General features: G+C 42.5%; 1 protein-coding gene across 4 annotated transcripts in view; it reads right to left on the reverse strand.

Moving 5' to 3' along the window:
• The window catches only part of RFX4 (regulatory factor X4), a 133186-nt gene that overhangs the window by 5305 nt on the left and 106999 nt on the right, over window positions 1-20882 (reverse strand). For all 4 annotated transcript variants that reach the window (XM_024100056.3, XM_024100057.3, XM_065581744.1 and 1 more), the window contains exon 17: window positions 9541-9679. In XM_024100056.3, coding sequence (XP_023955824.2) covers window positions 9541-9679 — 139 coding nt within the window. The remainder of the gene's footprint in view (window positions 1-9540; window positions 9680-20882) is intronic.

The raw sequence follows: 20882 nt of genomic DNA on the forward strand, positions 1-20882 counted from the left end.
TCAGTGTTTATTACAAAAATTTAAAAATGGGCAAAAATCAGTGCAAAAGATTAACTTCACAGTTTTCTGGGTAAATATTGAGATTATTATTGGGGGATGTGAGGCTAAAAAAAAGCAACAAATAGAGAAAAGTCAGAGTATTGAAAGTAAAGCAGCTTAATGCTGTAGTTTATTTGATGAACTGTACATTAACAATATATACCCATATGCACGTGCATGCATATATGTGTGTGTCTTCCACTGCATTGCCTTACTTTAACAGACAGCCTCTCATTCACCCCAGACTAATCTATTATTAAAATAAACACATCTACCTAATGTAATATAACAATCAGTATTGTCATGTACTTGTGTGGTCCAAAATTTGAATGAAAATAGAACAATAGCTTTTGTAAAGCCTGGGAATTTTTCAGTAAAAATCAGTAAAAAATTAAAACAAAGGGCCTTATCTGTAGCCTAGTGTCCAATTTAACCTGTTGGCTAGACCTGTTCAGAGGAGGTCATTAAATCAACCGCAATGTCCCACTCTACAGTGGCCAAAGCTGTGAGCTGTTCTCCTTCCTAGCCTCAGAAGCCCCTGAGGAGCAATGTTCACAAATTGTCCTGTTACCAGGTGCAAGGAAAAGGATGAACCATTTGCAAAAAGGTAAAAGCTTCAGGGATAATTTAAACGAAAAATGTGTACTCTCCAGAGGCCCACAGAGTGAAGGTTGGTCTGAACTGGAGATAAACTGGGAAGATACTATATTGGCCTAATCAAGATGTTGTCTTATAAACATTGTGATTGATTTATTTCTTAATTCACATTAGAATTTAATGTTAACTTGGAGTTTCATTACATTTGGAGCCAGTGTTCCAGCTTAAAAAAATCTTTTCTTCCTGATGTTCTAAACAACTTTCCCTCTTGCTAATCAGACTAGAACATTCTGTTATCCTGACATGCTACAATTTCCTGCTTGAAGCTGTGAGGCAAAGGCTGGGATTCAAAGCCAGGGCTTGACCTCCTTGCATGAACTGAGAATGAGGACTTTACACACTCCAGGAGAAGCTCTCTCTGTGATGTATAGCAGGCTTCTAAAATTTCAACAAGGGAAACCTAATGGTCTCTAGGGAAACTGACTGGTCTCTAGGGAATCCTCATAGGTTCTCCAGGTTATGCCATGTCATTATTATATGAGGGAGTCACACAATGCAGTTCACTTGGCAGGTAGAGTAGATGAACATATCAAAAAGATGCCCTTTTTGGATTTAAGCTTTGGCCTATGGAGCAAACTCCATAATGCATTGAAAGGGAGAGCTAATCTGCCTTCCCACTTTCAGTTAATATGCCACAGTGAGGCTTACCCAGAGCAAGGGCTAATGACTGAGTATAAGGGGACAGGATACAGTGTGCTGCTTTTCTGTTTAGTCAAATACCTCAGATGCAGCTGTGTTTATGAATGTGTCACGAATATAAAAAGAATAATTGCCTGAAAATAATATGGACTCCAAATATCTACTATTTTACAATAAATTCTGTTATGACTGAATCCAACATGGAAAGTTTTGTAATGGTAGGTCAGCTAATTGCAAATGAGTCAGTGACTTCTTTTTCCCTACAGTGAAGAGACCATTGAAAGACAATATTTTTAAAGTACCCATTGGCCCCTGCCTGACTATTAACTCAACCAATGAAGCATCTATTCAGCCTTGTTGGAGTGTCCAAAGCATAGCCATCTGCGCGGATGCCTGCCCAGGCTGCCTGAATCACCTTTCACACTTTACATCCGGTTTAATGAAGAGTGCTTAAGCATGCTGAACTCAAAACACTGGGGCCTAGTGATCTTTGCCAGATATAAAGGCGACATTTGTTGGAGGGCTCTTGACAGGAAATTACTATTTTCTGGGTCAACTCACACTTGCTGCTACCACTGCTGTTTAAACTAGACAAGAAACACTAACCCCTTTAAGTTTGGATGACTTTAAGCTGATTATTGTTAAGGCCTTTCCCCAAAAATTTTAAATTAACTCAATTTCTTTTAGTATTATTTTAGAAAATACTATGTTAAGTGTCTTCTCCCACCAATGGAGTCTGAGTTCCTTCAGAGCAAGGCTAAAGAATAATCTCTTTATCCTTACCCTTTAGCAAGCCGGTTGATTATGCAAGGAGGTGAAAGGTGTCTCTGTCCAAATAGCAAAATATTTTCCTTATGAATGCAGCTCTAACTTTATACTGCATTAGCTCACACTTTTGAACAGCATTGGAAGTCATTATTATATACATTATCTTTAGGATTCACAAGTACCTGGTCAAAAGTTATATCTGTATTAAATAACTGGTTACAAATGAACTTTGTGCAAAGTTGTACAGTAAAATCTCACAAATTTAATAATAAAAGCTATTTATGTATCGGTTGTTTCTTTCTAACCTTTAATTTGACTCTTTTCTGTACAAAGCTAGGTTTGGTGTGTCTTGGCCCCTCACAGATATAGGGTAAGTGATTTTGGCACTTCTGAAAATGGGACTTAGGGACTTTGAACATTTTTACCGATGCTTATTTTTTAAAATGTCATTTTCTGCTTTCCAATAGAAGTACGTGATTATTTCAGTTGAATACATAACAGTCTGATGGACAGTTATGAAATTATATCTTCTAGAACAATAATTCAAGTTTCTTAAATGGGATTTGGACATATTGGTCCTTATTTATTCTTAATGTCATTACTATCTATAAGGAAAAACTGGCTGATTCTAATGGGTGTTACAGTTTCCAGGATTATAAAGTGGTTATTGGGGGATGAGGACATATGGAAAAGGGAAGGCTATTGTGTAAGGATATAGTACACATGGGGTGAGGTTCTCACCCCTTCTCCAGCCCCATTAAGGCAGGCAAAAAGGGCTAGGGTGGTATAAAGGGGCTCTAAAAACACTAGTTCCAGGTGGAGGAGAACCTCCTTCACCTGGTGCAAGCACCGCAAATAGAGAGGAGTAAGACTGTCTTCCATGGCCTCCCCCACCTCCCCAAACCTGGCCTAGGGACATGTCAGTGGTTGTGAGGGGAATGTCAGAGGCAGGGCTGCTCATGCATTGCTGCGGCCCATAGGGCAGCCCCGCAAAGCTACTGTAACTTAGACAAGACTTCAGGACTAAGTTATGTTGGGGGCCTCTCCAGTCCCTGGAACAGCCCAGTGTCAGCAAAGTGCAAACGAGGCTTAAAGCAACCTTAGCCTCTGTTGTCAACCCCAGCGTGCGAGTTCTGTGCTGTGCTTCTTAGAAGTGCAACCCCAAATTTCACACAGGGAGCATAGTAGTATTAGAGTTACCAGGGCTACCAGTATATCCCACACCACAGTGAGCATTAGCAGGAGCGAAGAGGTTATTTATGAGAAGGTACACAGGTAAACATGCACATGTGCTGTCTAGCAGAAGGTGTCTCCAGTCACATGTACCCACAGATATGTGGGTTATAATCCTATTTCATTAGTAGACCTCCAGGCACTTTGCTGCCCACATTAAACTCACGCAATAAACTAAACTACTGCCATATTGGAGTTCCAAAGGAATTGTGGCCTTAAACAGATAACATCAATAAATACCGCATCTGTAGCGCTCCAGTCATCATTGTGCACTGAACAAAACATGTACTGCCCCAAATTGCTGTCACTGTAAACACAACGTGGAGATCAAAGCCTAGCATTACCACTTGTCCTGAAACTCATGGGACACATTTTTCATGGTCTGTCTCATGTTCTGAGCGCTGGCATGGCAATGTTTGTGTAATCCACTATTCAGTGTGTGGTGTTTTCCCTCTCTGCCTAATCCATGAAGATCTATAGAACATATGACTTTGCTTCAGCTTCTAACTATGAGAAGTAGGCCCCAATTCTAGAACATATTGCTATTCAGTACAACACTTAAACACATGCTTAAGTGCTGTCCTAAATAAGAATGGTCTTAAGCAGTTGCGTAAGTGCTTTTTATGCATCAGGGCCTCAGTCCTTTATCTCTATCTATAGAGGCTTATGCTCTTGGCTCTGGTGGTCCCAGGTTCGAGAGGATTGTCATTATATTTACGTGACATTTTCTTTGGACAGTGAAACTAGAGAGGTGAGTTGTGCATTCTGTCTCCAGTCAGAGTCACTTCCTAGTTCTTGTACATTAATGCCATGCTATTGTGTTTGGGTTTCCACATCACATCGGAAAGTTTAAATCAATCAATAAATGTCTGCCTTGGAGATGAACGTATTGTGTCATATGTTCAGTTACTAGAAATTTTAAAATATTAAAAACAAATATGGTTTCATGTTCATGAAAACACAGCTCTTCATATTAAGATAAGTATAGTGAAAGTACTTGGTGTTTTACAAAACAAAAAAATGTTGGGGCCTAAATTACTCAGTGTCCAGTGAAGTAGCAAACAGTTTCTGGAGTCTGAGAAGGGAGAAGATGGGTGTCTAGAAAGAAAGTGGAAGAATATTTTAACTGAATGATACACTCAGTCATAGTCTGCTCAGGGTAAAGTTCATCTATTTCTCATGCCAAAAGTTTTGATCAAAACTCAGCGGACTTTGGTCAACACAGATTGGCTAGGCAGTGACATTATGAATAAAATATACATCTCATCACTGTGCCATGGATTGTTAGTGGAAATGCTCAGAAGTTCTTTGACAAAATTGTTGCCAATAACCTATTAAATATGAGGTAACACCAGCAGCATCTGGTTCAGCTAAAACTATGTAGGTGGGTAATTTACAAAGTATAACCTGCAATACACAGGTGTTTATGTATAAACATTACACGCTTCACTAGTTGCAGGAGCCACATATGATCATATGGAGGTCTGCATTATTGCCTTGAAAATGAGATAGTAGTTAGAAAATTCACACAGTAGATCATTTCACATTGATGCACCGTGCTCTGGCTGGTGAGCCAGACCTGGTGTGCTAAATCCGAGCAATTATAAATAGGAAGCAGCTGCTCTGAGAACTATCAGCAGATGCCACCAGAAGGCAAATGGATTTAAAAAATATTCAGGCTAAGATTAAGCTACATTTAGAGAGATTCTGCATAAAGGCCCCAATCTAATTCCAATTTAAGTCAATAAAAAGACCCCATTGACTTTAGTGGGAATTGGAGCAAGCTGATAGTGCGGAGAGGAGCCAGCGAGAGACTGAAGCCAGCGCAGCAGCTGCAGAAAGCAGTTCAACCAGGAGCCCATAGCTACTGATGATGGCATTAGTAGAACTGTGTGGGAAGCGGTTTTCCTAGCCCATGAATATTTTCAAGATTTTGGAAATGTTTCCTATTCTGCATCGAGATGAAACTGAGACCTTCTAAAGTTATTTGATAAAAAAGAGAGAGAGAGAGAGAGGTGAGACACAGACACGACTTGCTCCAAATCAAGCAGATCAGGGACTTGAACTCATGTCTCCCAGGTGCAGGCCTGCTGACAGCAATTCCGGGCCGCGGGGCCCAGGGTGGAAGTGATGAAGCCGTCACTTCTGGAACCGACCCGTCACTTCTGGGAACGACCGCACTGGCCAATTGCGCTGGCCCCCCTAAAGCACGGGGCCTGGAGCAGTTGCATACCCCTAGGAGACCTGAGGCCTGCCCAGGCAATTTAAAAGGGCCCATGGCTCCCGGCCGCCACCGCGGTAGTGGTGGCAGCCAAGGGCCCCTGGGCCCTTTTAAATGACCGAGGCCCCTGGGCAATTGCCCCCTTTGCCCCCCCTGGTCGGCGGGCCTGCCCAGGTGAGTACCCAAACCACCCGGCTATTGGCTATCTTGGGTAGCTCTCCCTCCCGTCCAACTCCCCGCCCGCCATCCTGGACCTGAGAAACCTTCCCGACAAAGTTTTGTCAAAACTGTCCCTTTCCTACAAACTATTTTGGTTTTGACAAATTGGCATTTTCCAACAAAAAAACATTTTGTCAAAAAAGTCTCCACCAGCTCTAGTCGTCAGATTGCTTTCTGCAGTTTTCCCTCTGAACATTCACTCCACTGTGTTGATTGGCTGTTTGCTTCAATCCCCACTCTTCCTTTGTCTTTCAATCTAACTAATCCCCTCCTAACATAAGCCCATCAAAACGATTTACATAATAAAACAAAAGCAACAAAAATATCCTGGGACTAATGTGATGTTTGCAGCCATCACACTGTTCACTCTGCTTGCATGTTACCCTTTCCCCTGCTCCTTTGTTTGATTTGTTCACTTGGACTAATGGTTCTCAACCTGCATCCCATGGGCCACTTGCGGCCCAATCAGCACACAGTTGCAGCCCATGTGACATCCTCAGTGCCATACAGGTAGTATATATATTTTTTTGTGGATGCGGCCCACATAACACATAGAGAGCTGCATATGCTGCCCACAACGGTAAATAGGTTGAGAACCACTGACTTAGATGGTAAGCTCTTTGGGGCAGGGACTGTCTCTTATGTTTGTACAGGGCCTAGTGCAATGAGACCCAGTTCTTGATGGGCTCCTAGGCACTACTGTAATAAATATGGTAAGTAGTACACTAAATAATGCTCAACTACGCTTTTCTATTTAAACCAAATGTGGACTGTGGAAAAATATTTCTTTCGAAAAGAAAAACACTGGTAAATATATGCCACTTGACAGAAAAGCCCATGCAGACTGATGGAACCAACTTCACCCCGGCATAAATGGGTGCAGCTCCCCTGACTTCAGTGGAATTGTGTCTGCATAGGGCCCTGCAAATTTGTCCCATTTTGTTTTGATTTTGCAAAGTCATGACTTCTGCTCTATGATTCCTAGCAGCAGGTTCCCCTTACAAATGCTTCCACTAGAAAAAAAATGTGGCTTCATAATATCTCTTTTAGTTTTTCAGTGCAGAACACATAATTAAGTTGTTATGCATTAGGGTGACTAATAAAATGACAACATTTATCAGTGCAGAGATTTTACAGCATTCCATTAAACTTTAAAAAAACACCTTGATTTCAGCCAATGTTAAAACTCTTGGAAGCATTCTTGCATCTTTGGGTGCAGTTTATAGCTCCTTTAAATGTAAAATTAGCACATTAATAGGGTTTTGCTGACTACATTCTGCATTAAAAAAATCTCAGTTTACAAGCAGCGTAAGAAAGAACATACTAAATTCAAGCTGAGGTAACTGCTCTGAAATATGATCAATTAAGACACATCTGCTTGTTCTATTTTGTTCTAGAATGTTCAAGAGCTGAAGGAGGCAGAAAAGCTATTTGAAACCTGGACTTGAAGAGACAGTCTACTACAGAAACAATGCTTGCAAAAGAAATCTCCCTCAAAATGGTTGCATGATTTTAATTTTTTTTATGTGTATATGTTGCCTTAACCATGAAATTAGTGTGCACTCAATGTAGTTATCTCTATTGTTATTTGCATAACGTATACTATCTATTTTTGACATTGCAGACTGTCACAAGAGGATAAGAAATCTGAGTAAGGGACAAAATTTCTAAACAAAAGCAACAGCCAAACACTCTATTATACACACAGACACATGTTCTTAGATAATTTCTAAGCCAGTGCATGTGTCCTTAGATCACATATTTAGATTGTTTTTCATGCAATTGTTATTATATATTTTTCTGCAATTAATAACAGTGAGATAGAAAACTGATTTCCAAAAGGTGAAAAGTCTTCGATTTCAAAGATTTGTTGCAGAATATAAAAATACATACTGTAGTGAAAAACGGATACATACAAACTTGTCTTACACTACTAAACCTAAATATCCCTCATTCGTCTTACTGTAGATATAGCTGTTGCACTAAAGGTTAGAGTTTCTACCCAGCACCTGGCATAATTGTCTGAGCCAGGTGCTTGGAAGATGCATAGGAAATTGTGGGAGGAATCTCTTCACACAGGCCACTGAGTCACGGTCAAGCTGTTAGTAATATCTACCTCTTATGCAGCACTTTTCATTCATATATCTCAGAGTGCTTTACAGAGTATCATTATCCTCATTTTACAGAAGGGGAAACTGGGACACTGAGAGGGGAAGTGATTTGCCCAAGTTGACCCAGCAGGCAAGTGGCAGAGCCAGGAATAGAATCCAGGTTTCCTGTGTCCCAGGCCAATGTTCTATTCATTAGGACATACTGCATCCTCCATGAAAGCTGTTCCAGCCTAATGACTGAGTACACTTCGTGGCCCCTTATGTGTCTCCCTAAATTCGCTATAGATGAAAGATAGGAGGATCCATACAGATGGACACCCCCAATTTTGCCTCCTCCAGAATCCTGCCCCTACCTGTTTCCTGCATGCTCCCAGACACAGAGCCCCCGTGGAGCTGTGCTCCACACTGTGCATCTATGTATCCCCCAGAACCTCACTGCTTTGTGGACCCATCCTAATCCTGTTGCCAACGGCTGTGCCTGCACCTCTAAATCCCATGCTGGTTCTGACAGCCCGTTTTATGAACTGAAATAACTAAATAGTGTAGTTAATGTACAGTAGGAGACTTAGACTAGAAAGTGGACTAAGGTTGTGCTTTTCATGCAGTGGAATTCCAAAGTGCTTCACAATGCATGCAGAAACAAAGTGCAAGCAGTACCCAATCAGTGAAACTAAGCCTGAGTCAGAAGACACAGGGCTTGATTCACCACTGTACTACTTTAGTGTCATGCCAATGTAACTCCATTTAAATTAAATAAAAACTGGAGTAATGCAGTGGTGAGTGAGACCCATCATTTTTATTTACAATTAAATGACTGACTCTGTCAGATACACATCCTAAATATGAAGTGCATAAAAGCCCAATACATATGTTTGAAACAGCCAACACAAAGGCTTTATATCATCTCAAGCCATTACTGGGCTCATACAGACAAACAGTTTTAATAAATGGATCTGATTTTAATACTACATGATTGATTAGATAGATAGAGTCCAAATTGTGCTGCAAGTTACAAAAGTTCTTAAAGCAACTTTATGATAAACATGGGATGAAATCCTGCCTCCATGAAGTCAATGGCAAAACTCCCATTCAGTGGGATCAGGATTTCACCCAGCATATTTAATTAGATGCCAATATAAGTTTCAGAACTGCAGTAAAATACTGAGCCTCTGTTTTAAGAGTTGAATTTCAAGCACTATTTGTCACAAGTTCAGTCCACCCACCCCACCCCCATCCTAGCATCAGATGAATTATGGCCGCTATTTTAAAACACTTATTTCAAATGAGAAGTCTGTTTCACTTCAGAACAGCTAATGCAAATGTTCAGTTATTTAAACTGATTTTTTAGACTGGTGCTTGGCAAAGAAAACGTTTTTTTGTAATCCCATCAATTGCATTCAAGATCCTAGTATTCAAAAACAACTTCACAGATTAAAGTGACTTTTGGCAAAAGAATCTGCAGCCAGGATGAAAATGTTTATGAGGAATTTTAGACCGCTATGGTCTGTAAAAGCTGAGAGTAAAAATCAGGGCATAGCATATAACATCACATATTACAGATTGTTTAAAATAGCTTGAATGCTGATTACAGACAGTTTAAAATCTTTATTTAATACATTAAATCATGCATTGGCAGTAAGACAATAGACTTACCTGTGAAGAGCTTCTGTGATAAGCTGAGTAATGAAGTGGTCCAGAAATAGTAGTGTCATGTGATAGAGATGGATATTGACTCTGCATTGGATAAGGGTGCTGGTTGCTATAGCTACCATAGTTGTAGCTTCCTGTGTACCTAAAATGCATGAAACCCCCCCCACACACACACATTTAGTACTCATAATAACGGCATTCCAGCTACTAGTTCTGTTGTAGTTTTCTAATGCTACATGCCAGATATATTTGCATTTGTTTCCATAAGAGAGAGATGCTCTGAAGAACAATCTGTACGAAGCTTTACCCCAACTCAGCTCGAAGATGCAGATGTCACTTAATGGAATTATGTGCTCTACACAAATAGCAAATAGAGTGACTCCATGTGTTTGTGTGATCTGTAATCAGTCATTTGTAGTGCTTTCTAAGGGTCCAGTTTGGCCACCTTTACTAGTGTTCCATAGTCCCCTATTCCGAGTGGTGGTTCATGGAGCTACTCACACAATGAAATATTATTCAGCATGAGCCAGAACGGTAGAACTGGGCCCTGAGAGCTAAACTGTTAAATGTAGCTACAGCCTTGCACTGGGGCAATGGGTGCTCCCCACTTATGATGGGGTTGGTGGAGTAATTTGCTATTTCCCTTTAAGGGGTGCAGCACACTCTTCCTGTGGAGCTGAGCTGAGGGGCAGAGTCATGGCTCTACCTACTCCCCATCTCTCCCTACCCCTTTTTTGGGGACAGCTGTTCCAGCACAGGTGGGGATGGCGGCGGGAGAAGCCCCTGCACTTTTCTGAATGTTTCTGGTTAATCCTTAGGTGGGTCACACAAGAGGGGAAGGGATGGAGACTCTTTACAGTCTCCCTACCTCTGCATGGCCATGTAAATGCTAGATGCTAATCTAGCTCGAAAGTACTAGGCTTTAAAAATGTACACGAGCTAGAAGTGATACTGATATAGGGATGGGGGGAGGATGAGGCTGATTTACATTTTATTTTTATTGATTTTTAACATCTTTTAAACAGAGTGCTAGAAGGTGCACAGGGTAGATCTAGAGTCTGGGTACATTTAACTGTCTCCCATTAGTCTTCAATATAGCGCTCTAGAGATACTGCACTATATTGTAAACCAGACAAACAAACAGGTATATTTATAAATGACAGCAGGACACCCAGTCTGAAAATGATTGCTTTCAAAACCCGGGGCCAGAGGCCCCTCTTCATTCAGCAGTGTGAGGTGGAGCAAAGCAAGGGGGAAGAGGATGGACCTCAGTGGGACTCAAGCATGAATAGGGAGGTTTTCCATAAGGGAGACCGGTCCAACTGGGAGGCTTGGTGGGTCCTCCACTCTCTCTTAATTGGAATGGAATAAATGGCCCAAAGAGTCAAAGATGTTAACATGACCCTGTCCCTATACAACATTAAACATGATTCATGGTTTTGAGTACAGACACCTTGCCCTGCTTAGCCCCATGGAATCAACCACCATTAAAAAGCGTTTTAAACTTTTATTAAAGCTACAGAAAAAGAAGGAAGAACAGTGAAAGCATTTGAAAGGTAATGTATTAAAGGAAGCTTTTCTTCATTCCCTTTAGCTGTAGCGTTTTTAGCAAACCCCAGCCTGACAGTCTTTGAGATGGTATTAAAGATGTAATAACTGTCTTTTTTGGGGGGGTGGGGGGAGAGAAAAAGATAGTTGAAATGGGTTGAAGTTGCTGTTGTTGTTAAAGTCCAGTTCTGGTCCCTTTCAAAACAAAACAAGAAAAACATATAGGAGGGGAGAGAAAAGCACAATGAAGACATTAAGTGCAGCTTCTGTTTCTGGTGCTAAGTCTTGCTTGTAATCTCACTCCTAAAGAAACCTAGAGCACACAGTCCTATCTACCACTCCCAGACCTGGCAAGCTATCCCAGTGTTGGGCTATTTAAGGCATTGCTTTTATCTGCCTCTCTGGTCGTGGGCTCGCAGCAGTCTTGTGAAAGATACAATCTTAGTCGGCTAAGCCAGATTCATTTGAGGAGGCAAAAAGAGAAGAAAAAAAAGAAATAAGGTAGGGAAAGGAAAATTATATTCAAGGGAGGGCATGACAGCTACAACCCAGGTCTCACATCCCAACCGGTGTTTGGGATTTAGCCTGGTAGAGGTGATGTCAACCGTGTCCCTCTCTTTGGCTCAATGTGGTCTGGGCATGTCAGGGTCAGGTCAATGAAGGCCCAGGGGTGTTAGGGTGGGTTCCAGGAGAAGATTGGGGTGGCAGCCATGATGGTAGAGCTCACTCCTTTCAGTCTACCTGTCTCCAGCCCTCGTGTTTTGATACCCTTCCCCCCTCCAAGTCTCTTTTTAATGACCCAAAAGGGGGTGATAGGAATAATAGCTCATCCCCTCGTTATTGTGTTTGCTATTTAGGCCTGCTTGCTGACACACCAAATTTGGTCCATTAATTTTCAATTCCATTCTCTTGTTTAGTGGTCATGATTTCAACACCGTTCTTGGGTGGTTTCAGTAGACCTTTTGGTCTGGACTCATTTATTCTGTCTCCTTTTTATACCTTTTTCCAAACAATTTTATAGAACAGTCTGAATTGGACTCTTGCTACCCTGGACAACTTAGAGTGTAGGCCTCTGCACAACAACTCCTCCCGATGGCAGCATGACTCCTCTTGCCATGCCTGTGCTCTATCTCTGGGGCAGATAATGTCAGTCAGACCAGCATTGCATTTCCGCTCAGTGGTGCATTAAGCATGTTCCTAGGACAGCATGCTGTATATGGTAGCAGCTCCCTGTCCCTACCCTCACTCCTCCAAACTCACATATTTTCAACCATGTGGTGTCCACATGACAAGTCTTCTTCAGCCTCCTTGTAAGGACAGGCAGGGGCATGCCATGGAATTGTCACCCATATTTATTCTACTGCAACCCATCTTTGGGGGGGGGGGGTCTTTTTGCTCCTTGCTCCTCTTTGCAGGGCAGCATGAGGCTCAAAGCCAACAACAGATTTTCTGGTGGTCAGTGGTAAGCCTTGGCTTTCTTATGTCATTCTAAGGTACAGTCTCTTTTTGTGGAAGGTTTACACTCACCACTGGTCAAGTCTGTCCACGGTTTAGGAATGCTATTGGATTCCTTTCTGAGGCTAAGCTGTCATATATCAGCATCCATGAGTAATGCTTTCTACCATCTCCAGTTGGCTTGGAGATTATCTCTTGCTGGTGGACGACGACCTGGTCTCAGTTATTCCTGCCTTCGTCACTTCTCAGCTGGACTGCAGCATTGTGACGTATCTGGGCATGAAGTCTTCAGCGCTCAGGAAACTTTAACAGCTACAGAATGCTGCAGTACATCTCAGCAACACAGGCTACTGCAAGCACATCACACTGTCCTCCACTCATCATACTCGCTTCCCAAAGAATTTCAATTTGAGTTCAAGGGCTCGGTTCTTATCTTCCAGGCACACAATGGGCTGGGCCCAAGGTATCTAAAAGATTAATTAAAGCTCCAGGACGAAGATTATTCCACTCCTCCTCAATAAGGTTAAACTTGTCTATACAGGAGAAAGAGCTTGGGACCAAGATTGTGGAATGATTTCCCCCAAGAACTAAGGACCATCACACATCTCACAACTTTTCACTCAAAGTGCAAGGTGCATTTTGTTGACCTTGATTTCTCTAACATAAATACATGACAATATGTATAGTAAATGCCCACCAACTAACCATCCCCCTGAGGAGAGGATGAGAGAACAAGCCACATGTGTCAGATGTTAGTCAAGACATTTAATGCACTTCTGGATGGTACCCAGATAATATGGAGATAAGGGCAGCATAAGAACCTATATAGAATAGAATATCTTCCTCCCAATTCTTATTATATCTTTAGGGATACAGCATAGAAAGTAGTCTTACATTTGAGAGCTGTTCACAAACTGGGAAATCTTCAGGGATACAGCATAGAAAGTAGTCTTACATTTGAGAGCTGTTCACAAACTGGGAACCAAATAAAACTGCCTACTGGGTATAGATGCCAGATACTCCTACTACACACACACACACACACACACACACACACACACACACACACACACACACTTAAAAGAACATTATTAAGGTTGCAAAGTCAAGCACTTGAAAGTTAGGAAATGTCAGAATTTAGGTTGCCTATGCAACCTTAATTCAGCTCTCTTGTGCATGTGAATTATGATACAGTCTTTAATTACATGATCACATACTATTTCTTCCTAGGTTTTTAAAGAGAAAACTGAATACACGAAATTCCATCATGCTGCATCCTACTGACACCCATATGGGTCTTTAGCAGAGTTGGAACTTTTAGATCCACCGCAGGGACCTTTGCCACCTGAGCTAACAGAGTAACTGATAGCAGTAGTAGGTTGTCATCCTCTACGTGGAACACCACAAGAGAAGGATGGGACAATTTCCCAGTGGGTTTCACAATTAACTCCTGATAGCAGTGGAATGGAGGGACTCAGGGCTTGCCTACATGGCACCAGCAAAGCACAATCATAAGCATGCGTCAATTCTCCAAAAAGGACCATATGTTTGGAGTTTAATGTTCCTACCCTACACACACCCACATCATATAGCATTTGAAAGCTATTTTATGCATGTTTAGATGAGGTATCATGTGGAGCTGTCAAGTGCTGCTGTAAGCCTGTAGGTGAGATGAAACAATGATGCCCAAAATGAGAAAGTGTCATTTTTTGCACAGTTCCAGAAACACTGAAACATGACTATGACTACAGTTTTCACTGTTTAAGCTAATTTCAACATCTCAATGTAGTGTTCATTGGTCAAAGCTACCAAATGACAATGTATACAAAGATTTGTATTGCTGCACAGCTACACCATGAATTTGGAGCTTGCAGTTTAATTGATCTACTACACCTTCATGATTCTGCATCAGTTATGAGGAGCAGTTCATCACTAGTGCTGCAAAAACTGAAGTAGAAAGACTCCAGGGTGGTGTGTTCATTCCAAATGGAATTATTCCACTTCATGCTGGTGGAAATCTCATCCACGAAGGAGATGATAATATAGACATCAACGCAGAGACCATTGATGGAAAGAATACCTTCCATTCAATGACTAGAGTGGCATTTTAAGAACAGTGTGCAGATAATCCAGCATCACAAGAAATATCACTGTAGCATGGAAAAGAAAAGTCACTCTCCCTGAGCAATCAGAGTCTCTTGTGCAGTGAGCAGCATTTAAAAAACCTAGAACACACCCAGAACTGACTCACTGTGAAAAAGTACTTGAGAAAATAGACTCTTGCCACCTTGTCACAGATGACCACTGTCCAAGATCTCTCCTTTTAAGACTACCGCCTTCTGATGTCTTACCAGTACCAAATGATGTTGATATTGTTCACACTTGGGTGATTCCATTTTGGACTGGTTCCCACCACAAGAGGGCAACAAAGAAGAGCACTTACACGACAGTTGCTTATGCACCTATTGTGGATGCCAGACCAAGTGACATGGCCATAGTCTATATTACAATGCTAAAATGTAAGATTATGTTAGCGGCTCTAGGGCAGCCATTCAGACCAAGGATCAGCAGCTGAATGCTGATGCTCATCAAGTGAAATGGATTCTTCCAAATGATTCTACCAATGTGATTCACCTGGGCAGTATTACACCCTGTGCTGTTTTATTGCATGTACTGGGAAATTTTGGGGAGATGCAGGATTGCTAGACCTTCTTGTTGATTCAGATGTGCATCCAGCTTGTGCTGTAGATCAAATGCTTGCTGATAAGCAATTCAGCTGGGCTGTACGTGGCTTGATTCTCACATTTGAGGCCCCGAGTGCTCTGAAACTTTATTCATTTGTTAAATGGTACGAGCAGGGAGGAGGTACTCATGCAGTTCCAGCATCTGTCTGGCAAATGTTGGCTGACACTCAAAAGGTGTTTGAGTCTGAAGACACTGAGTCCTTACAACATGTCATTAAAGAGCTTGATGATGCTATAGCTCAGCATATGCTACTACTACTGGAGAATTCAGACATGGGGATGGTATCCTGTCGCCTATGTTCAGGCTCTGGGATCATTTTCTCCAGGTTACACAGATACTACTTCTAAACATCCATGCTGGAAGGGCATAATGAGTGGGGTCCTGCAGGGATCAGTTCTGGGTCCGGTTCTGTTCAATATCTCCAGTGATTTAGATAATGGCATTGAGAGTACACTTATAAAGTCTGCGGACGATACCAAGCTGGGAGAGGTTACAAGTGCTTTGGAAGATAAGATTAAAATTCAAAATGATCTGGGCAAACTGGAGAAATGGTCTGAAGTAAATAGGATGAAATTCAATAAGGACAAATGCAAAGTACTCCACTTAGGAAGGAACAATCAGTTGCACACATACAAAATGGGAAATGACTGCCTAGGAAGGAGTACTGCGGAAAGGGATCTGGGGGGGTCAGAGTGGATCACAAGCTAAATATGAGTCAACAGTGTAACACTGTTGCAAAAAAAGTGACCATCATTCTGGGATGTATTAGCAGGAGTATTGTAAGCAAGACACGAGAAGTAATTCTTCCGCTCTACTCCGCGCTGATTAGGCCTCAACTGGAGTATTGTGTCCAGTTCCAGGCGCCACATTTCAGGAAAGATGTGGACAAATTGGAGAAAGTCCAGAGAAGAGCAACAAAAATTATTAAAGGTCTAGAAAACATGACCTATGAGGGAAGATTAAAAAAATTGGGTTTGTTTAGTCTGGAGAAGAGAAGACTGAGAGGGGACATAACATTTTTCAAGTATATAAAAGGTTGTTACAAGGAGGAGGGAGAAAAATTGTTCTTCTTAACCTCTGAGGATAGGACAAGAAGCAATGGGCTTAAATTGCAGCAAGAGCAGCTTAGGTTGGACATTAGGAAAAACTTCCTAACTGTCAGGGTAGTTAAGCACTGGAATAAATCGCCTAGGGAGGTGGTGGAATCTCCATCACTGGGGATTTTTAAGAGCAGGTTGGACAAAACCTGTCAGGGATGGTCTAGATCAGTGGTCCCCAACCTTTTTCGTCTGGCAGGCACCAGACAACGAGCCAACGCGGACTGTGGCCGGCGGACAAGCATTCACCAAAATGCCACCATGAAGCGGCAACGTCAATAGGCGTCACTGCCAAAAGTCGGCGGCATTTTGGTGGCGACGCCTCTGGATGATGATGCTTGTCGGCGGCATTTCAGCGGATGCTCGTCCGCCGGCCAGTACGCGGGCACCGCGTTGGGGACCACTGGTCTAGATAATGCATAGTCCTGCCTTGAGTGCAGTGGGCTGGACTAGATGACTTCTCGAGATCCCTTCCAGTTCTATGATTCTATGATTCTATGAAGGCTGACAGGAGGATTGGAAGCTTCACCTACACACACAGCGTGCCAGGCTTCCATAGTTCTTTACTGCAAACAGGCCCAAACTATGCCAGTTAGATACCAATCTACATTCTTGTTATAGTAATTCTCCCTGAAGTAGTACACAGTGCCTTTGAATCTGGGGAATTTGCTGTGTGTCAGACTTCTGGTTGTTCCAAAGGAATTTGGAGTGACATGGGAACAGAGAAAACTGTCATCAAAGACTCAAAAAGCAGCAGTCGGATTGTAGGACTTAGAAGAAAGAAGCCAGCTCGTCAGATGCCCCTCACAAAACATGTCCTGAGTGAATAAGCAAAAGCTACAAGAGAAAGAAGTGAAGATAAAGTCCACAAAACAAGTCCTTGGCTCTGCACTGAAGAGGGATGAAGACTATGTTACAGCTTTACCAACTATGTCATCAACAATATGACAAACCCATTTGACCCTGAATCACATCCAGAGGTGCTTATTAACATATCTACTAGACTTCATGTAACATTAAATGTACAAGAGTCTCTACTGAAAATAGTAGATGCTGGTGAAAAACAAATGGAGAGATTTAGGAAAGGTACACTTGATTCTGATGGGACATGTAGCTTCTTCAGCCCAGGCAAGAAAACTGGTATCAAAACATTTGCTAATATGGCCAAGAAGACCAAATTTAAGTCTGGCAAAAGAGGGACACTTACAGCAGCTATAAGTGCAGAAACTGTTTTCCACAAAGCCCTATCTTTAGCAAGATGCAGAGATGATGTTTCAATGGCAATTGTTCTTAGTCATCCAGTAGGACCTGTGCCTGTGACTCTCTTCCATGCTGATGAAACAATGAGAACACACAAAGCTGAATTAGTGCATCAGCTGGAAGCTCAAGCTGAAAGAATCCATGAGCTTAGAGCATGCAACAAAGAAACCACCATATACATCAGAGATGCCATGGCTGTCATACAATGATGGCTGGAGACAAATAAATTCCACACATTCAGTGAACTGGCTGCTGAGTTCTTGAGGCAGGTCCTAGGATTTCACAAAGCTAGTTCTGTAACTGAAGTCTCTGAGAGATATGACAACAGTAACACTAATAAAACTGCAGAAAGACAGCACTGGACAGGATCTAAGGTTGAATGCAAGAAATACCAGGTGACTGGTGAATGCCCTGTGCCTCAGTGGAAAAAGTTTCTAAACATGGCATCCAACAAGCAGTCACTTGTAAAATTCCTCTGTGAATACATGGTTCAAAATGCACCTGAGAGTGCAGGAGTACACCCAACACAAGAACATAAGAACTGCCATACTGGGTCAGACCAAAGGTCCATCAAGCCCAGTATCCTGTCCTCTGACAGTGGCCAATGGCAGGTGCCCCAAAGGGAATGAACAGACAGGTTATCATCAAGTGATCCAGGCCCTGTCACCCAATCCCAGCTTCTGGCAAACAGAGGCTAGGGACACCATTTCTGCCCACAAACACTCCTTCTTGCTGGAGGCTTTTCCAATGGTGAGGTAGCAAAGTCCATCACCAATAGAGATGTTGAAGAAACCCAAGCCTTGTACAATACTCAAGAGGAAGTGGACACAAGGATGCTTCTGCATGCTATATGTGCCAATATGGCTTTTGAGTCTTTTAGGTTATGTCTACACTACCTGCCGGATCGGCGGGTAGTGATTGATCCCCGAGCACTCTCCCGTCGACTCCTATACGCCACTGCCATGAGAGGCGCAAGCGGAGTCGACGGGGGAGCGGCAGCAGTCAACTCAGCGCCGTGAACACGCCATGGTAAGTAGACCTAAATACATCGACTTCAGCTACACTATTCTCGTAGCTGAAGTTGCGTATCTTAGGTTGATTCCCCCCCCTCCCCCGAGTGTAGACCAGGGCAAAATGTCAAAGGAACCATAGCAATTAAGTCACCTGAAACAGAGGTTTTGGTCCTGGCTGTTCACTACCTTCCATAAATGGAATACATAGATAGCATGTGGATTGAAACCAGGCACCATTACGAGCATGACTGACTAGTGTCGCTTCGTATCTGTGCATGCAGTTTGTGACACATTCACACACTCCTGAATTCTGCAACATACTTCTTGCTGTACATACATTGCTAGGATGCATCTGTGTCATCACTATTTGGGATTGGGGGGGGGGGAAATCTGTGTTTAGTGTTGTCAAAACAAAGGGAACTTACCTCATTAGAGATCTTGCCAAATTGGGAGAGTGTGACAGACAAGCCACAATTTCTGCAGCAAGGAAGTTGGTAGCAGTGCTGTATGACCAGCGTGAGAAAGGAGACCCACATTGCTTGTGGCTCAATGTAGCCACCAGAAAGGACAAGTCATTGGCCAAACTCCCACCACACGAGGACATTTTTGAAGAGTATGTCAAAAGAGCATCTTGGCATACAAAGATTTGGATGTCTTCACACACACAGGTAAACCAGATATTGGATCATCATTGCAACATGGATGGGCAAATGTGGATGATGAGCTACTTCTTGTATTCTCCAAGGGCCAGTGGCATCTGAGCTTCTACAAAACTGTATCTCTGCCTGCAACAGTAGGGGTCACTGCACAATAAACTGTCTGTAGTCAGAACAAACTTCCCTGCACTGAACTGTGTGTATGCCAGGCAATGAAGACTGGGTAACCAATGGACTCTTGACAGAAATCATAATGAACAAGATAATGATGTTGACTAGAAATGTCACCAGTGCTATTACAGTTCAATGATACCTGTACTAATGTATTATTAGATTTTGCTTTAGCCTTTAGATTGTTGTTGTGATGCTTTGAAATCCATTTTTATGTCTTGAAATAATAACAGAAACAAATGCAAATATTTCGAAGTGGCCATTTTAATGTGTTGATGGTGTCATTGTTTACCCCCGTTTCTATGGTAATGGCACCACTTGACAGCTCCCCATCATATGTTATCTTAAGGTAGACATAATAAGCTTTCAAATTATGTATGATGTGCTTGTGTGTAGAGCGGGTACATTAAGTTGACCAAATTGGTGGTCACTGCTGCTCGCCCATAGAGGGGTATATTTTTAAAGTGTTCAAACATATTGCACTCTAACTGCCCTATGTACACTCTATTGGTGTGTTCTAAAAGGTCTCTAGTTCACGTTAATGCAAACTAGGTACTTTTTGGAATGTGCCAGCAGGATCTACACAGCACAGCTGGGCGCTTTGCAGATCACACCCCTCTGGTGCGCTCTGCCACGCCATGTAAACAAGCCTCAGGAATCTTGGTTTCCATTTCACATTCTGGAGGGGAATGTGCTCTAGTAGCCACAGACTCTTTTGCCTGTTCCCCCAAACTTGATCCCTTCTGTCCCATGCCCTCCAATCCAACCCTGTCCTAGTCCTGTGTCTTCCCCACCCCGGCTCTTCATTTCAATCCCATTCTTCTCAACTAGCCAGTCCCAGTCTCTACTCTTAAGGCATCTCATCTTAGTCCCAATCTTCTTGCCCAGCAAGTCCTAGGCCTGGTCTACTTTAGAAAAGTAGTTTGGCTTAACTATGTCAATCAGGGGTGTGTAAAAAATCCACACCCCTCAGTAGTGTAGCAAAGCCAACCTAAGTCCCCATGAAGACAGTGCTAGGGGAGGTGAATTCACTCATAAATGGGAGAATTCCGTCTCTCTGTTTAGGTAGTGTCTATACTGAAGCCCTGCAGAGGTGCAGCTGTGCCACTGCAACATTTTAAGGGTAGACAAGACCTCAGTCTCACCCCTCTGGATTCCCTGGACCAGTTTCAGTCTTCTTGCTCATCTAATCCCAGTCTCTCCCCATTTCAACTCCCAATTTCCCCTCCCACCCACACCATCAGCCTCCAGTCTCAGATTCACCCAGGTAGGCTCCTTGTCCTAATCTATTCCCTCTACTCCATTTCAGGCCCCCTCTGCATTTGAAACAGGCAGCTTCCTCCTTCATGCTGCCTGAGCCCACAGGGGCACTGAGAGCACAGGAGAGACAGTCTTTGATG

Source organism: Chrysemys picta, chromosome 1 (genome assembly GCF_011386835.1).
Source record: "Chrysemys picta bellii isolate R12L10 chromosome 1, ASM1138683v2, whole genome shotgun sequence".
In the NCBI taxonomy this organism is placed as follows: Eukaryota; Metazoa; Chordata; order Testudines; family Emydidae; genus Chrysemys; species Chrysemys picta.